At 47.1% G+C, this 19,899-nt stretch overlaps 1 protein-coding gene across 4 annotated transcripts in view; it reads left to right on the plus strand.

The window, feature by feature from the left end:
- The window catches only part of DNAI3 (dynein axonemal intermediate chain 3), a 132,619-nt gene that overhangs the window by 47,964 nt on the left and 64,756 nt on the right, over positions 1-19,899 (plus strand). For all 4 annotated transcript variants that reach the window (XR_012724973.1, XR_012724972.1, XM_075320515.1 and 1 more), the window contains exons 10-14: positions 420-610; positions 5,339-5,463; positions 9,974-10,063; positions 10,768-10,845; positions 15,593-15,715. Coding sequence is in view for 2 of the 4 variants with exons in the window: in XM_075320515.1 (XP_075176630.1) it covers positions 420-610; positions 5,339-5,463; positions 9,974-10,063; positions 10,768-10,845; positions 15,593-15,715 (607 nt within the window). In the remaining 2 variants the exon portion in view is untranslated. The remainder of the gene's footprint in view (positions 1-419; positions 611-5,338; positions 5,464-9,973; positions 10,064-10,767; positions 10,846-15,592; positions 15,716-19,899) is intronic.

Consider the following 19,899-nt stretch of genomic DNA (forward strand, 5'->3'; position numbering starts at 1 on the left):
AACCGCCAGATTAAAGGGTTCATCTAATGGATAGGCCATGAGTGCTGTATTGGTGGACAGCCGACATCTTGTTTGGAGGAGCCATGACTCTGATGATCCGCATGTCACTGATTGATTACCCCTGCGCCTGGTGTTGTAGCTCGTATTGCAGATGCATCTGTAGGTTCTGTAATACCGGGCAGTCAGTGCAGCTCGCTGGTGCCCCCATAATCAGCTGATCGGCAGGACCCCCGATAGTCGGACCCCTCTGGTCTTATGTTATTGCACACTATGAGTCTGCTATCTGTGACACTTTACCTATTGTGAAACTACAACTCCCAGCATTCAGCTGTCACGCAGCCGACCGGAGCCCACATATACCATAGCAGTGTCCTCCTTTTGTGATTCCTCATTTGCTTCCTTCTGTTTCTTTTCGGCAGACTGGAATTGGCTTTACAGCAAAATGAAATAGTGAACGCCTTTGTGGATGACTGGGGCGCGCTGAGCGAGCAGGAGAGCGCGTTCGGGGGCAAATCCGACTCCCACCTTAAAGAATATCAATCTTTTACCGAACACCAGTCAGGCAAAGAGAAAACCATCAGCTGCGTGAGCTGGCACCCGATGCTGCAGGGTAAGTGCTGGCACCCGACGCTGCAGGGTAAGTGCTGGCTCCCGACGCTGCAGGGTAAGTGCTGGCACCCGACGCTGCAGGGTAAGTGCTGGCACCCGACGCTGCAGGGTAAGTGCTGGCACCCGACGCTGCAGGGTAAGTGCTGGCACCCGACGCTGCAGGGTAAGTGCTGGCTCCCGACGCTGCAGGGTAAGTGCTGGCACCCGACGCTGCAGGGTAAGTGCTGGCACCCGACGCTGCAGGGTAAGTGCTGGCTCCCGACGCTGCAGGGTAAGTGCTGGCACCCGACGCTGCAGGGTAAGTGCTGGCACCCCATGCTGCAGGGTAAGTGCTGGCACCCGACGCTGCAGGGTAAGTGCTGGCACCCGACGCTGCAGGGTAAGTGCTGGCACCCGACGCTGCCAGGTAAGTGCTGGCACCCCATGCTGCAGGGTAAGTGCTGGCACCCGACGCTGCAGGGTAAGTGCTGGCACCCGACGCTGCAGGGTAAGTGCTGGCACCCCATGCTGCAGGGTAAGTGCTGGCACCCGACGCTGCAGGGTAAGTGCTGGCACCCGACGCTGCAGGGTAAGTGCTGGCTCCCGACGCTGCAGGGTAATGCTGGCACCCGACGCTGCAGGGTAAGTGCTGGCACCCCATGCTGCAGGGTAAGTGCTGGCACCCGACGCTGCTGGGTAAGTGCTGGCACCCGACGCTGCAGGGTAAGTGCTGGCACCATCGGTCTCTAGTGGTATTATTTCCGCTAAGGTTTCCCATGACTTCCAGTAAGGCCGGTCTCAGACGTCCGTGTTTCAGGTACATTTAGTAAGATCTGGCTTTCTCCTACATAGTTTGTCCAGACACTGCACAGTCCAGCACAACAGAAGTCTGGACTTTACGATCACCCCAATTGAGCAGATCAGTCCCCTGATTCACAATAGATCAGAGATGCTTAGTCGCAAGGAGACCTTTTGGATCCACAAATTAAATACTCTAACCCCCTTTGGATTGAATGAAGTTGTAGATCTGTTTTATTAACTGCTAGCCATCAGTTTTTAACGGGCAACAATATCATGAGTTATCCTTTTTAATTGTCACCAATTTTTACATTTTAAATCCATAAATTTTAGTTTATATATCTTTATATTGCTCTTTTCAGTAATGGGCAAATATATTTCCATATATGCATTGATGAATTTCATGTGATGCTTAAGGAGATCAGCATAAATTTCTCCTTACATGAATTTTTTACACATTTATATATATATTTTTATACACATGATGTTATATGATTATTAAATATTATTATTTATGCATAATTATTAGAACTTTAATGAATGTTGGATTTTAATTGAAGTTTTTATCCCAGCGCGTTTCTATGTTATGTGGACTTAGTCTCATTTAAATGGCAGTCCTCACTAATCATCAAATATTAATTATAAATGATTCAATCCCAATATATATATATTTTTATATTTTTATATTTATATTTTTATACATGAATTTTTATATGGATACATATGTCCTTTTCACATTTTTTACATCTATATATGTATTTTTATATATATTTATATAATTATATATATATATATTTTCCATATAAACATGTACATTCGTTATGTTGTACATATGTATGTACATTTTTCATCTAAGTGATCTACAGTTATACAAGTTTTGATTGTTAATCTTCGTATCATAATTTTCATTCACTCTTTCATATTTTGTATGTCTGTTTCCTGCACTCAAGATGTTGGTGCGGCATTTGCACCCGAGTTACCTTCACTGTGTTTTTCACGCATGCGCCTCCCCCTTTTTTCCCACGGGTTGAACTCAGTTCACCCTGGTTCTCATTGAAGAACTAGCTTAGTGTCTCTGCGCAGGCACTTTTCTTTCACTATAAGTTCATAGCCTTTGCTTTCTAGGAATCCCTCGGAAGTTTTGTTTCTGATTTATCAGTAACTATATACGCACGTTCTTTCTAAATCATTAGTTTATGATATTCAAATGCACATTCTTTTTATTAAACTGACACAAATAGTCATTTTTTGCACAAATTCCAAATGCACATTTCTTTTTCAAACCGACACATTTATACTACACATTAACACCTGTAGTTTTGGTGTTTTTGACATCCATATACACAGCGTATTTGCACGTTATGCTGTTACACCTTTAACCCCTTACTACGGGGTTATTCAATAGTTGTTTGTTTCTTTCCCCTTCAACAAGCAGTCAGCCATAGAGTAATGGATAGTTACGAGCTATTTGGAGTTAGGACTCAGGGAAATACTCCTTCTTTGGGGTTCTAGTACCACATTTAACAGTGGTCTTTTATGTCTACCATCACATTTACGCGCTTAGAAAAAAACCAAATAGTTTCAATAATTTTTATTTTTACACTTTTATTCATCATTATCTTTTATTTTGCAGTCATTTTTATGATGTGAAAAAGTCAGATGCTTGTATACATGTATATATATATATTTTTTAAAAAAACTAACACGATTTCGTTGTAGTCTTCACGTGCTCATGAGTCATTCTGTTACCATGAGAGCATTGACGTCACTGTGATCAACGTGGCTTTTAATGGACTCCTATATAACCAACTGGTCTGCATACTGGGTGTACATTTTCTTTTTTCCCTGAAGAAGGAGACGGTTTATGTCTCTGAAACGCGTTGGAACTGTAATAAAAAAGAGATCTTAAATTCAACATCTTGGAAATATCGTTTCTTTAGCGCGGCTTAAACCCGTTTTTCTCATATATGTATATACATATATAAAATATCCTTTCAGGTACATTTGACATCTGTTTTTAACACGGATGCCACACGTACCATGTTATTCTCTGGAGTTACACACACGTCCGTGTTTGCAGTGACGTTCAGAAGGTCATCAGAGTTCCCAATGAACTCTGATGAACCCGTGAAGTCACCGTCCTGACACTCAATGTAGCGTGGTTGTCGCGGGAGTGTCATCAGAAGGTCATCAGAGTTCATTAGGAACTCTGATGACCTCCTGGATGTCACTGCAGACACACTGCTTGCTGAATACTCACCTCGTACTGGCAATGCTGTCCTCGGCAATGCTCCGGCTTCCAGCTCCTTGGTGCAGTGAATATTCAGTGAGTATAATTAGCGGGGGTCAGAAGCAGGAGACAGCAGAGCCGAAGAAAGCAGCACTGGATACAGGTGAATATAGAAAATCTTTTTATTACAAAGACGTGTTTTCTCCGGTACGTGTCACACTGATGTCACATGTATGCAAACACAGATGTCACACGTATGACACACATACAGTATGGCTATACCCATGTGTGTGGCTTGTACCAGATTAAACACAGACGTCTGAAACTGACCTAACTTAGGCCTCTTTCACACGTCTGTGAAAAACCACGCACGTTTTTCACGGACGTGTCAAAGGTGCGTTTTGCCCTCCGTGAGCCGTGTTTATGGCTCACGTGTGTTCTGCGTGTGTTATCACACGGAGAACGGGATCTTTCTGCTCACCTGTCCCTGGCGTCGCTGTCCGTGGTGCTGATCTGCGGTCTCCGGTCCTGCTGACTCCCCGCTGCTGCTGCTTCCAGCCGTAGTGAAGTGAATATTCAATGAGCATAATGAGCAGCGGTCGGCAGCAAGTGACAGCAGCGGCAGAGACTGCAGGGCTGGAGAAGGTGAGTAAAGTTTTTTTTTTTTTTTTTTTCTCGCACATACATGTGTTTTCTTTGGTGCGTGTCACACGGAAAACATCCGTGTGGTCCGTTTGTGTTACCTGTGACCCGTTTGCGATCCGTGTGACTCCCGTGATGCTGGAGAAAAACGGACATGTCTACGTGTGGATCACATGGACACATATATGTTCCACACTTACACACGGTCCATGGCAGAATACGCACGTGAGCGCAGACCCATTGATTTTAATGGGTCTACGTGTGCCCGTGTCTCCGGTACGTGAGAAAACTGACCATACACGTACCGGAGACACGGACGTGTGAAGGAGGCCTTAAAGGGATTGTACCAAGTTTTTCAGTTCTCCCCTATATGGTTTAGAGATGCACATGTGCCACCTCCTCTTCATCCATACTGATGTGTTGTTGGGGGTCCCAAAGTTTAGACCCCCATTTATCAGTAAATTGTACCCTATTCTGTCTATCTAAAAAAACGGAGCAAAAACCGTTAGCTTCAGATCTATGTATCTGGATGGCTTTAAGGCTACGTTCCTACAATGAGCGTTTGGTGAGTTTTGACGCTGTGTGTTTTCTCATATCGCAGCGTCTCACCGTTCCAGCAAAGTGGATGGGATTTATAGAAATCTCCTGCCTTTTTTGTTGCGCTGTGTAAACTGACCTGCGGTGCGTGGTTCATATCCGCAGCATGTCAGTCTCTTATGTGGGTACACTGAGTTTTCTGTGCAGATTTTCCCCATACACTTGCATTAGATGCAGAAAATCCACAGGAAAAAACGCAAATACGTTTTTAGTGCATTATATATTGATCCAAGTATGTCTCTACCCAATTGTTGTGTTTGTGGCCACATTGACATCTAATGATTCCCTGCAGTCTCATCACACGGGTGTGAGATAATGGATGAGCAATGGTCGCAACCAGAGGAAGCGCAGATTGTTACTATTAGTGGCAGGTGTCAGGTGTATTGCACAGCCGGCACCGCCCGGGTATGGAGCGGCTCTGCTCCTGTCGTGCGGCTGCTCACTTTGCAATCCGTTATGTTATGCTTCTTATTTCTTCGCCAGGGTTAGTCGCGGTGTCACTCACAGAACGACTGTCGCTGGAAGATCGAGTGAACGTTTCCTCGAAACTCATCTTGACGCCATCGCTGATTCTCATTTGGAGCCTGAATGATCCCATCCATCCGCAGGTCAGACATCATTTCAGGGGGGGTTTGTATATTCTAATGTGATACCTTCTCCTCTTGACTTCTCATTAGTGATCAGTGACCTCTACCATGCTCAGATGCCCGGTATTCATAACAACAAGTTAGATGCTCGCATGGATGCAATTCAAGTACCCGAGTATAATTGAAGTCAACGTGGAACTCTTCCAGAAAAATGCTAGAGCTCCCCATTACTCAGTACACGAGCCGTGCCCATCCATGTGTTCAACTGCTCGTTACTGCACCTGAACATGGTAGTGCCCGCTCATCACTAGTTACCAGTACTGAGCACCTGAGCATGGTAGTGCCCGCTCATCACTAGTTACCAGTACTGAGCACCTGAGCATGGTAGTGCCCGCTCATCACTAGTTACGAGTACAGAGCACCTGAGCATGGTAGTGCCCGCTCATCACTAGTTACCAGTACTGAGCACCTGAGCATGGTAGTGCCCGCTCATCACTAGTTACCAGTACTGAGCACCCGAGCATGGTAGTGCCTGCTCATCACTAGTTACGAGTACTGAGCACCTGAGCATGGTAGTGCCCACTCATTATTATTATTATTATTTATTATTATAGCGCCATTTATTCCATGGCGCTTTACAAGTGAAAGAGGGTATACGTACAACAATCATTAACAGTACAAGACAGACTGGTATAGGAGGAGAGAGGACCCTGCCCGCGAGGGCTCACAGTCTACAGGGAATGGGTGATGGTACAATAGGTGAGGACAGAGCTGGTTGCGCAGTGGTCTACTGGGCTGAGGGCTATTGTAGGTTGTAGGCTTGTTGGAAGAGGTGGGTCTTGAGGTTCCTCTTGAAGCTTTCCACGGTAGGGGAGAGTCTGATGTGCTGAGGTAGAGCGTTCCAGAGTATGGGGGATGCACGGGAGAAATCTTGTACACGATTGTGGGAAGAGGAGATAAGAGAGGAGCAGAGAAGGAGATCTTGTGAGGATCTAAGGTTGCGTGCAGGTAGGTACTGGGAGACTAGGTCACAGATGTAGGGAGGAGACAGGTTGTGCATGGCTTTGTATGTCATGGTTAATGTTTTGAACTGGAGTCGTTGGGCGATGGGAAGCCAGTGAAGGGATTGGCAGAGTGGCGAGGCTGGGGAGTAGCGAGGGGAGAGGTGGATTAAGCGGGCTGCAGAGTTTAGGATAGATTGGAGGGGTGCAAGAGTGTTGGAAGGGAGGCCAGAGAGCAGGAGGTTGCAGTAGTCGAGGCGGGAGATGATGAGGGCATGCACTAATGTTTTTGCAGATTCTTGGTTAAGAAAAGCACGGATCCGGGAGATATTTTTGAGTTGTAATCGGCATGAGGTGAAGAGGGCTTGGATGTATGGCTTGAAGGATAGAGCAGAGTCGAGGGTCACTCCAAGGCAACGAGCTTGTGAGACTGGGGTGAGTGAGCAACCATCAAGTTTGATGGAAAGGCTTGTTGGAGGAGATGAGTGAGGAGGAGGAAAGACAATGAACTCTGTTTTGTCCATGTTAAGTTTTAGGAATCGTGCAGAGAAGAAGGATGAAATAGCAGACAAACATTGTGGTATTTTGGTTAGTAGAGAGGTAATGTCAGGTCCAGAGAGGTAGATCTGTGTGTCATCGGCATAGAGATGATACTGGAAGCCGTGGGACTCTATGAGCTGTCCCAAGCCGAAGGTGTAGATGGAGAACAGCAGGGGTCCAAGAACTGAGCCTTGAGGGACACCGACAGATAGGGGGCGAGATGAGGAAGTGGTGTGAGAATGGGAGACGCTGAAAGTTCGGTCGGTTAAGTATGAGGAGATCCAAGATAGGGCCAAGTCTGTGATGCCCAGAGATGAGAGAATCTGTAGTAGGAGGGAATGGTCTACTGTGTCGAAGGCAGAAGACAGGTCCAGGAGGAGGAGGATAGAGTAGTGTCGCTTGGCTTTGGCGGTTAGTAGATCATTGGTGACTTTGGTTAGGGCAGTTTCGGTAGAATGATGTGGTCGGAAGCCAGATTGAAGCCGGTCAAAGAGGGAGCAGGAGGAGAGGTATGAGGACAATTCAAGATGGACATGCTGTTCCAGTAGTTTTGAGGCGTAGGGGAGAAGGGATATGGGGCGATAGTTTGACACAGAGGATGGGTCAAGGGAGGGCTTTTTGAGGATGGGTGTAATAGAGGCATGTTTAAAGCATGAAGGGAATACACCACTTGCTAGTGATAGGTTGAAGAGATGGGTTAGGGCTGGGATGAGGACTGCGGTGATGTTGGGGATGAGGTGCGATGGGAACGGGTCCAGTGCACAGGTGGTTAGATGTGATCTTGAGAGTAGAGTGGAGAGATTGTTTTCTGTCATGGTGGAGAAGCTGGATTTGGAGGAAGAGGGATGAGTAGCTATGATGAGGGGCTGTGGTGATTGTGGGCCAAAGCTTGCTCTGATGTTGTCAATCTTCCGCTTGAAGAAAGAGGCAAAGTCTTCAGCTGAGATGAGAGGAGAGGGAGGTGGTGCCAGAGGACGGAGGAGAGAATTGAAAGTGTTGAATAGCTGTTTAGGGTTGTGAGAGAAAGAAGATATGAGGGATGAGAAGTAGGTTTGTTTTGCAGCAGTGAGTGTGGACTTGAAAGTGGTGAGGGACTCTTTATATGCAATGAAGTGCTCAGTGGAATGAGACCTCTTCCATCTGCGCTCAGCAATTCTGGAAGCCCGTCTCAGTTCTTTAGTCTGCCTTGTGTGCCAGGGTTGCCTGTTGATTGTGCGGGTTTTGGTGTGTGTGAGGGGGGCAGCTGATTCGAGAGCTGCAGAGATTGTAGTGTTGTATAAAGTTGCAGCGGCATCTGCATCATGTAGAAATGCAATGTCTGTGAGGGGGAGAAGGGACTGAGAAAGGGCGTGTAAATCAATGTGTTTGATATTTCTGCGAGGGTGTGAAAATTTGTGGAGGGGGGGTTGGATACTTGGAGAAGAGAGGGAAGAGAATGTGAGTAGGTTGTGGTCAGACAGGGGGAGAGGCGAGTTAGAGAGGTTAGATAGGGAACAGAGGCGAGTGAAGATGAGGTCCAGCGTGTGGCCATCTTTGTGAGTAGCTGCAGAAGACCATTGGGTGAGGCTGAAGGAGGAAGTGAGTGTTAGAAGTTTGGAGACAGATGAGTGGGAAGTGTCAATGGGGATATTGAAATCACCCATGATGATGGTGGGGATGTCGGTGGAAAGGAAGTGTAGTAGCCAGGTGGTGAAATGGTCAAAAAAGGCAGTGGCTGGCCCTGGAGGGCGGTAAATGACAGCCAGTTGAAGGTTGGAGGGGGCGTAGATGTGTACGGAGTGCACCTCAAAAGAGGGGAGAGTAACAGAGGGTGGTAGTGGAATTGTTGTAAAGGAGCATTGGTCGGACAGGAGCAAACCAACTCCTCCACCATGCTTGTTGCTGGGGCGGGGGTGTGAGAGAGTTGGAGACCACCATAAGAAAGTGCAGCAGGCGAGGCAGTGTCAGAGGGGGTGAGCCAGGTTTCTGTGATGGCGAGGAAGGAGAGTTTATTAGTGATGAGCAGATCATGAATGTAGGATAGTTTGTTGCAGACAGAGCGAGCGTTCCATAGAGCTCCTGTTAGTGGGACTAGAGGAGCGGGGCCTGGGTGAATGGGTATGAGGTTTGCGAGGTTGCGGAAATTTGTGTTAGGTTGTTGAAGAGGGTTTGAAGTGACAATAGGGATGTGGTGAGGAGGACCAGGATTTGGAGCAATATCCCCAGCAGTGAGGAGAAGCAGTGAGAGTGTTAGTAAGTGGGAGCAGGAGAGGCCATGAGATGGACGTGTGTGTCTGGAGACACTGGGTGAAATGTGGAGGAAAATGTCTGAGGGGAAGGTAAGATGGGTGGGGAGGATGGAGGGAGAGATGAATAGTTCATTACTGGCTTTAGGGATCAGAGGGAGCGATAAAAAGTGAAGTATTATAGGGGTGAGAGTGAATAGAAACACAAACATTGTTTACAGTGACTATGTATGCAGTTACCTTCCGGTCACTTCCGGCCCAATTCTGGCCTAATTCAATGCATCATACTTATATGGTGCAGACTTGTCATGGTGCAGATGAAAAGTCTTGTGCAGACTTTTAATTGCCCCACTATATACACATACAAGTGCACTCAGCTGTGAAGGGGTGGGTTGCAAGACTAACCCCTTGATCACTCAAAAAAAAAAAAAAAAATGCAGCTTAACATAGGCAACATAAACAAAGGTCATAAAAGGGGGGTGCTAAACAGGGGGGGAAAGATCACACAGATGCTGGAGGATGTCAGGAAGATATTGAAGCAAAGAAAGAACAGGTCAGATACAGTGCAAAAGTAGAGTGCATGAATTGACATACCAGGTATTAGCACACACAGCAGAGCAATGTGGAGTGAAGATCAGTTCATGGGAAAGTAGAGTGCATGAATTGACATACTTATATGGTGCATACTCATCACTAGTTACCAGTACTGAGCACCTGAGCATGGTAGTGCCCGCTCATCACTGTTTCTTCTCTCATACTCTCTAGCTGATGCTCGAATGCCCAGATGACATTTATTGCTTCCAGTTCTGCCCAAGTGACCCCAATATCGTCGCTGGAGGATGTATGAATGGTCAGGTACTGAGAACAACAATATTATACAAGTCGTATTATTAAAGGGAAGGTTCAGCTCTCTGTGAGACAAAACTAACTGCACATGTAACATCAGATTTATTTTATTTTATCAAAGCAGTAAATGATCATGTGTAATTGGATGATCGTGCCGTGCACATTTTTGGCAAATGGAAGTTTGATGTTGTCAACCATGAACAATCGTTTGCACACCGCCCACACCACTGATTAGCTGCTTTCTGTCAATATACAGTGTACACAGTAAGCTGCTAATCAGTGGTTGCGGCTTGGTTGGACCAAGAGGCAGGAAACACCTAGTCCTGTAGTGATAATCTCCTGCTGATAAAACATTGATTTTTATTGATGCAACAGCACACAACCTAGTAAGTGACAAATCCTTACAATCAGGGTCGCAGCCCCTACATCATGTTTATCTCAGATTACATAATAAAAAACTGCTGACAGATTCCCTTTAACTAGGAAATAAACCCAATTATGACCACGGTGTTCACCCCGTATCAGATCCCGAAGCATCACCGCCGCTCGCGAGTTTCGTGTGACCTCCTTGTCATACAGCAGCTTAAATCTCAGCTTCATTGAACCCAAAAGTGTGAAATATTTCTGAACAGAAGGAGGACGGTGCGTGTCACACCGACGTCCATGTATTACTGCTCCATCTGGACCCTCCTGACATTGTGTTTCCCTCTAAGGTCGTGCTGTGGGATATCTCCGCGCACTATGAGCTGCTGTCAGCAAAAACTGCGGTGACCAAGAACACTGCCTCAAAGGTGAGAAACGAAGGACTGGCGATTTACTATTTCACAGTCATTATCCTTCTGGCCAGTAGGGGGCAGTGCTTCTATAGATCGTCTGCAGCGGTTCTTTGCATTGTCAGGTTATGGGCGCCTATGGAGAACACAGATTATAATGGAAATAGCAATGTGTGCTCTATATAATGTGATAAGAATATACGGCAGATTTACTAAGGTCTTTATGCCTAGAACTTGGTAAAAAACGCTCCAGCATTTGGTACATTTCGGTGCATATTTTAATGTCACGTTTTATACCCATCATTATGTGCTTTAGACACTTTATTACAGTCAGAGAATAAGAGGTAAGACCTAGATGAAGTGGTATAGAGTGACATGGGATGTCGCCACCAAATCTGCACCAATATTTAGCTGCGAAAATGTGACACAAAGTTGGGGCTCATTCACACGTCAGTTTGTCGCATCCGAGTACAATTTGTGGTTTTCACGGATAGCGCTCTCACCTATGATAGTCTATGGCGTAGCTCCATGTCAGAGTTTTATTCCTCGGACAGAGTCGTCCGCACAGAAACACAAAGACTTGTCCAATATTGATCCACGGATCAAAGTGAAAATGGTCTCTTACTGGTATTATTAATACCGCCTGGTCTATTACTGGCATTATTAATACCGCCTGGTCTATTACTGGCATGCTTAATATCGCCTGGTCTATTATTGGTATTATTAATACCGCCTGGTCTATTATTGGCATTATTAATACCACCTGGTCTATTACTGGTATTACTAATACCGCCTGGTCTATTATTGGCATTATTAATACCACCTGGTATGTTACTGGTATTATTACCGCCTGGTATGTTACTGGTATTATTACCGCCTGGTCTATTACTGGCATGCTTAATATCGCCTGCTCTATTATTGGCATTATTAATACCGCCTGGTCTATTATTGGTATTATTAATACCGCCTGGTCTATTACTGGCATGCTTAATATCGCCTGGTCTATTATTGGTATTATTAATACCGCCTGGTCTATTACTGGCATTATTAATACCGCCTGGTCTATTACTGGCATGCTTAATATCGCCTGGTCTATTATTGGTATTATTAATACCGCCTGGTCTATTACTGGCATGCTTAATATCGCCTGGTCTATTATTGGTATTATTAATACCGCCTGGTCTATTATTGGTATTATTAATACCGCCTGGTCTATTACTGGTATTACTAATACCGCCTGGTCTATTATTGGCATTACTAATACCGCCTGGTCTATTATTGGCATTATTAATACCACCTGGTCTATTACTGGTATTACTAATACCGCCTGGTCTATTATTGGCATTATTAATACCGCCTGGTATGTTACTGGTATTATTACCGCCTGGTATATCACTGGTATTATTACCGCCTGGTATGTTACTGGTATTATTACCGCCTGGTATGTTACTGGAATTATTACCGCCTGGTATGTTACTGGTATTACCGCCTGGTATGTTACTGGTATTATTACCGCCTGGTCTATTACTGGCATGCTTAATATCGCCTGCTCTATTATTGGCATTATTAATTCCGCCTGGTCTATTATTGGTATTATTAATACCGCCTGGTCTATTACTGGTATTACTAATACCGCCTGGTCTATTATTGGCATTATTAATACCGCCTGGTATGTTACTGGTATTATTACCGCCTGGTATATCACTGGTATTATTACCGCCTGGTATGTTACTGGTATTATTACCGCCTGGTATGTTACTGGAATTATTACCGCCTGGTCTATTATTGGTATTATTAATACCGCCTGGTCTATTAATGGTATTACTAATACCGCCTGGTCTATTATTGGCATTATTAATACCGCCTGGTATGTTACTAGTATTATTACCGCCTGGTATATCACTGGTATTATTACCGCCTGGTATGTTACTGGTATTATTACCGCCTGGTCTATTACTGGCATGCTTAATATCGCCTGCTCTATTATTGGCATTATTAATACCGCCTGGTCTATTATTGGTATTATTAATACCGCCTGGTCTATTACTGGTATTACTAATACCGCCTGGTCTATTATTGGCATTACTAATACCGCATGGTCTATTATTGGCATTATTAATACCACCTGGTCTATTATTGGCATTACTAATACCGCCTGGTCTATTACTGGCATGCTTAATATCGCCTGGTCTATTATTGGTATTATTAATACCGCCTGGTCTATTACTGGCATTATTAATACCGCCTGGTCTATTACTGGCATGCTTAATATCGCCTGGTCTATTATTGGCATTATTAATACCGCCTGGTATGTTACTAGTATTATTACCGCCTGGTATATCACTGGTATTATTACCGCCTGGTATGTTACTGGTATTATTACCGCCTGGTCTATTACTGGCATGCTTAATATCGCCTGCTCTATTATTGGCATTATTAATACCGCCTGGTCTATTATTGGTATTATTAATACCGCCTGGTCTATTACTGGTATTACTAATACCGCCTGGTCTATTATTGGCATTACTAATACCGCATGGTCTATTATTGGCATTATTAATACCACCTGGTCTATTATTGGCATTACTAATACCGCCTGGTCTATTACTGGCATGCTTAATATCGCCTGGTCTATTATTGGTATTATTAATACCGCCTGGTCTATTACTGGCATTATTAATACCGCCTGGTCTATTACTGGCATGCTTAATATCGCCTGGTCTATTATTGGTATTATTAATACCGCCTGGTCTATTACTGGCATGCTTAATATCGCCTGGTCTATTATTGGTATTATTAATACCGCCTGGTCTATTATTGGTATTATTAATACCGCCTGGTCTATTACTGGTATTACTAATACCGCCTGGTCTATTATTGGCATTACTAATACCGCCTGGTCTATTATTGGCATTATTAATACCACCTGGTCTATTACTGGTATTACTAATACCGCCTGGTCTATTATTGGCATTATTAATACCGCCTGGTATGTTACTGGTATTATTACCGCCTGGTATATCACTGGTATTATTACCGCCTGGTATGTTACTGGTATTATTACCGCCTGGTATGTTACTGGAATTATTACCGCCTGGTATGTTACTGGTATTACCGCCTGGTATGTTACTGGTATTATTACCGCCTGGTCTATTACTGGCATGCTTAATATCGCCTGCTCTATTATTGGCATTATTAATTCCGCCTGGTCTATTATTGGTATTATTAATACCGCCTGGTCTATTACTGGTATTACTAATACCGCCTGGTCTATTATTGGCATTATTAATACCGCCTGGTATGTTACTGGTATTATTACCGCCTGGTATATCACTGGTATTATTACCGCCTGGTATGTTACTGGTATTATTACCGCCTGGTATGTTACTGGAATTATTACCGCCTGGTCTATTATTGGTATTATTAATACCGCCTGGTCTATTAATGGTATTACTAATACCGCCTGGTCTATTATTGGCATTATTAATACCGCCTGGTATGTTACTAGTATTATTACCGCCTGGTATATCACTGGTATTATTACCGCCTGGTATGTTACTGGTATTATTACCGCCTGGTATGTTACTGGAATTATTACCGCCTGGTATGTTACTGGTATTATTACCGCCTGGTATGTTACTGGTATTATTACCGCCTGGTATGTTACTGGTATTATTACTGCCTGGTATGTTACTGGTATTATTACCGCCTGGTATGTTACTGGTATTATTACCGCCTGGTATGTTACTGGTATTATTACCGCCTGGTATGTTACTGGTATTATTACCGCCTGGTATGTTAGTGGTATTATTACCGCCTGGTATGTTAGTGGTATTATTACTGCCTGGTATGTTACTGGTATTATTACCGCCTGGTATGTTACTGGTATTATTACCGCCTGGTATGTTACTGGTATTATTACCGCCTGGTATGTTACTGGTATTATTACCGCCTGGTATGTTAGTGGAATTATTACCGCCTGGTATGTTACTGGTATTATTACCGCCTGGTATGTTACTGGCATTATTACCGCCTGGTATGTTACTGGTATTATTACCGCCTGGTATGTTACTGGTATTATTACCGCCTGGTATGTTACTGGTATTATTACCGCCTGGTATGTTAGTGGAATTATTACCACCTGGTATGTTACTGGTATTATTACCGCCTGGTATGTTACTGATATTATTACCGCCTGGTATGTTACTGGTATTATTACCGCCTGGTATGTTACTGGTATTATTACCGCCTGGTATGTTAGTGGAATTATTACCGCCTGGTATGTTACTGGTATTATTACCGCCTGGTATGTTACTGGCATTATTACCGCCTGGTATGTTACTGGTATTATTACCGCCTGGTATGTTACTGGTATTATTACCGCCTGGTATGTTACTGGTATTATTACCGCCTGGTATGATACTGGTATTATTACCGCCTGGTATGTTACTGGTATTATTACCGCCTGGTATGTTACTGGTATTATTACCGCCTGGTATGTTACTGGTATTATTACCGCCTGGTATGTTACTGGTATTATTACCGCCTGGTATGTTACTGGTATTATTACCGCCTGGTATGTTACTGGTATTATTACCGCCTGGTATGTTACTGGAATTATTACCGCCTGGTATGTTACTGGTATTATTACCGCCTGGTATGTTACTGGTATTATTACCGCCTGGTATGTTACTGGTATTATTACCGCCTGGTATGTTACTGGTATTATTACCGCCTGGTATGTTACTGTTTTTTCTTCCTGCAGACAACTCTAGAACCAAAGCAATCCAATGATTCGCAGCTGGTGAGATACTGCGCAGTGTCCTCCATAGAGCACGGGCACCGCGAGGTGATCACTGACATACACTGGCTCCCGGACTACTTTGAGGTAAAATCTGGCCACCAACAATTGTGTCATTTTTTTTTCCAAAAACTAATCTGATGAGCCCCAGGACTCAGAATAAGGAGGCCGGGATAAGTGCACTTGTAACGCCTCAGATTCCTCTGCAGAATATTGCAGACATGCCTCCACCATGGTGTGTCATGTAATGTATGTACACAGTGACTGCACCAGCAGAATAGTGAGTGCAGCTCTGGAGGATAATACAGGAGGTAACTCAGGATCAGTAATGTAATGTATGTACACAGTGACTGCACCAGCAGAATAGTGAGTGCAGCTCTGGAGTATAATACAGGAGGTAACTCAGGATCAGTACAGGATCAGTAATGTAATGTATGTATGTCGGGCCCCGGGCACGCTGCGTCGGTGCATTACCTTCAGGGACTCCGCTGTCAGTCTGGATCTTGTCACTGGTAGGAGATCTTCTATCTGTCGTGACGCCACTCTCAGTATTGCGGTCAGTGGGGACCGCCACTGCAGGTTGAGGGACGCCTGGGGCTGATGGTAAGTGCAGTTAGTTGGAATAGCCTCCTGAGAGTGAGGCAAGCCCCAGGGCCCTGTGTAGGTGCGTAGTACCACAAGGCGCAGAATAACTCCACACACGCAGGATGTCTTTCAGGGGTTTTACTCACTTCAGGTGGCAGGGTGAGTAACCCGGGCGTAGCTGGGATGAACCAGGCGGGAACCAGGTATCCTTCAGGCTGACTTCTGATGGTGACTACCAACTCGCCTTCCTTAGCCCTTGATGGTTTGGGGTAACCCCGACTTTTAGTCCCTATGGGGGTCACCCAGGGAAGTTGCTGAAGCCTCTCTCCCCTTCGTTTGCCGTTTGCTTGTTGCCTGGGCCAGATCACTCCAGCTGCTTGCCTCCTGTGAACTGTGGGCCCTAACTGTGGCTACGTGGCTGCGGCTTTTAGGTGTTGTGGTGTGGGCTTTGAGGGCCCCACACCGGCAGGTTTAGCCGGGAAAGGTGGATCTATCCCCGCTCCGGGATCTGCCGCCCGTTTGGGCCTGGTTCTCCCTAGCAGTCTCCTTACTTCCCACTCTGTGCTCTCTCTCTAGCTGGAGATGGGTTTCGGGTAGCCCTCCTAGGTGACCGTTCTCCCCCGTCGGTAGCCACTGCGCGGACGCTGTCAGACTGCAACAGCCCAGGGGAAGGGGTCAGCTCTCCTCGGAGCTCCCTGGACTCTGCACTGAACCGGCTCACTGCTCCTCCTCTCCTGTTCTTGCCTACGCCACCTAGCAACCAGGCTCTCTTACCACACCCCTTGAGAGGAGATGGAGGCTTTTGGCCCCCTCCACTATTCTAGTGAAGGTGAAGGCTTTTCCCCCTCCTGGGATCCCCAGGGGTCCTCTCATAGGTACATGTGTGAGACCTGATCACTATGCGCCTGTGTAGTCACACCTCGGTCAGCCTTCTGGATTACCTGTATTGTACTGTCCCCAGCATGGGTGCAGTACTCAGTGGTGCCTGACCAGGTCAGGGGCGTCACATTCCCCCTTAGTTATCACCAGCACGTCCTCGGGCTGCAAGACAACATTTTAAAATGCATAAAACATTAAAACATGGTAAAACGTTTTAAAAGCACCAGGTACCATACATCACCACCCTCCACCCACAAGTCCGTTAACCCACCCAGAACCCTCTCACGTTGGCCGCGCCTTCAGCCACTTCTGGCAGGATGTAGAGGCGGCTTTCATGGTCTGGTGGTCTTCAGGGCATACCTGGCCTGGTGAAGCCGCGCCTTCAGCCACTTCTGGCAGGATCCAGAGGCGGCCTCCACAGTTGGTGCTGACCAGGTACCCTCTTTGTGGTGGAGAGCCAGGCCCCATAAACAGGCATGCTCTCTGGTTGCAGGTAAGCCAAGGCCCTATATACGGACGTGCCCCCTGGTTGCAGACGAGCCAAGCCCCTAAACAGGCTGACTCTGGTGGTGGTGGTGCCCTCTGGTGTAACTATTTACACTGCGAGAGTTTGTGGCTATAGCCAGTTCATAGCCTTAAGGTTCATTTCTCACATTAGTTTATGTGGGCACATCTCTTAAACAGTAACGTTGCAAACTTCAAAACTGGTAACTTGCTTTACTTTACATGAACTTTATGCAGACTCCTCCTCACCAGGGCTTGGGCCTGTAAGGCTGCGGCACCTGTTGCTTCCTTGACCTCTTTCTTCATCTGTGGTAGTCTCATCAGTGGGTCCTTTGTCTTTTCTTTCTTTATCGCTGTCTTTCCTGTCTTCTTCTTTAGGACATGGTGCTACATCTAGCGCATACCACCCTCTTTCTCCTTGATGCATGGTAAATTGTACGGAGTCTCCCATCTTTAAGTTTCTGCCAGGGTGTCCTCTGGGCAAATGAGCTCTCACATCTCTTCTATTGACGAAGATACCTTCCTTTATACCTGGTGCCACTATAAAGCCATATCCGCTCTTCAAGTTAAAGTCTTCCACAACTCCTCTACAAAGGGGTCCTCTGACCTGTGCTTTGGCTCTTCTCAGGAACCGTTTTTCTTCTAGGTCTCGGGTCGTGACTTCTCTCTGCTCTGGGGATGGCGGTGCAGGGAAAGACTGGGTTCTGCTACGGCGCCGTGTCTTGCGGACTGGATTCTGCGAGGTACAGCTTACCAGCTCCCAGGTGAGGCTTTTGGGCAAATCTTCTTCAGCAGACGGTGTTAGGTCTTCTTCATCCCAGCGGGAATAGGGCAACATCTCCGGCTCGGGGTATGAATCCACTGCTGGTGGCTCCTGAGTCAGCTCCTCAGCTTCCTGGCCTCCCCTCCCCCTTAGTTCTTCTGAGCACTCCTTTGGTGGTAGTGCTGGGGATGGACTTTCTTCAGCAGGCCCAGGCGGGGGACTCTTTGGCGTGGTTGCTGCAGGGGTTGCCGGAATCCTCTTGGGGGTATGCGGAGGGAGCATGTACTGATCCACCATCTCCTGTGGGAACTTGGCCTCCATGTCAGCCTTCAGCTGCCAGTATGCAGGGTCCTCCCCCAGCGTGGGCTTCCTAGCAGGGACCTCCTTGGACTGGGGAGCAGTGTCTGCTCTGGCCTTGCAGGCCGGGGAAAATGGTGATGCAATCTTGTCTCGGCGGGCCGCGCCTGACATGGCGGCGGCCTGGTCTTGGCGGGCCGCGCCTGGCATGGCGACGGCCTGGATGGGCGTTTCTGGCGCAGCTTGGATCGGCGTCGCAGCTGCGATGGGGTCTTTGCAGGCTGGGCTGGGCGTCGCTGCCTCGATCGGAGCTTGGCGGGCCGCACCTGACGGGGCTGCGGCCTGGTTCAGCACCTCACTTGCGCGCGCGGACGAGCGTTGCTGCTGCGGTGGGGTCTCGGCGGGCCGGGCCTAGCAAGGCGGCGGCCTGGGTCAGCGTCACACCTGCGGCGTGGATGAGGGTCGCGGTGGCTGCCGGTTCTCTGCGGGCCGGACTGGGCGTTGCTGCAGGGACCGGGTCTTGGTGGGCCGAGCAGGGCATCGCTGCGGCGGCCGGGGCTTGGCGGGCCGCACCTGGCGTGGTTGCGGCCTGGCCCAGCGTCGCCGCGCCGGGCGCCTCTTCAGGGACTGCGGGCGTGGTAGCAGGGGTCGGGGCACTCGCGCCGGCAGGGGCATCACTGGACTCACCCATCGGTGGCAGCATCGGGGTCTGAGTCGTCACCGCCCGGTCTGGCACTCGGCGCGCGGCTCTCCCCTCATAGGCCTGAACCGCCGCGGTCATCCACAGAAACTCCGTCCGTCCCTCTCTAATCAGCCTTCCGACCCTGGCCTCCAGTTGATCGCAGAACTCGGCGAGCTCCCGACACCACCAGGCAGCGGAGCCTGGCTCTGGGTCTCTGCCTTCAGACGCCATTTTCTCTAGCCACAAGCTGCTGGCCTCTTTTCCGTTCCGCCGTCTCTGGACGCTTCCGCTCTCTTCACAAGCGAGGTCAGAACTCTGCAGGGGATCTCTGGGTAGCCACACCTCTTCGTGGGCGGTAACTTCTCCCAGCGCGGGCTGCTGTTGTTTTTCAGCGCGCTTTTCATGGTGGCAATATGGCGGCGCTTCCAATTTTTCAAGCGGACCGCCCAGGCACATGGTCACCTGTCTGAACAGGTCTAGTCCTTATCCTGTTCGTGACGCCAGATGTCGGGCCCCGGGCACGCTGCGTCGGTGCATTACCTTCAGGGACTCCGCTGTCAG

The sequence above is a fragment of the Anomaloglossus baeobatrachus genome, chromosome 8 (genome assembly GCF_048569485.1).
Source record: "Anomaloglossus baeobatrachus isolate aAnoBae1 chromosome 8, aAnoBae1.hap1, whole genome shotgun sequence".
NCBI lineage: Eukaryota > Metazoa > Chordata > Amphibia > Anura > Aromobatidae > Anomaloglossus > Anomaloglossus baeobatrachus.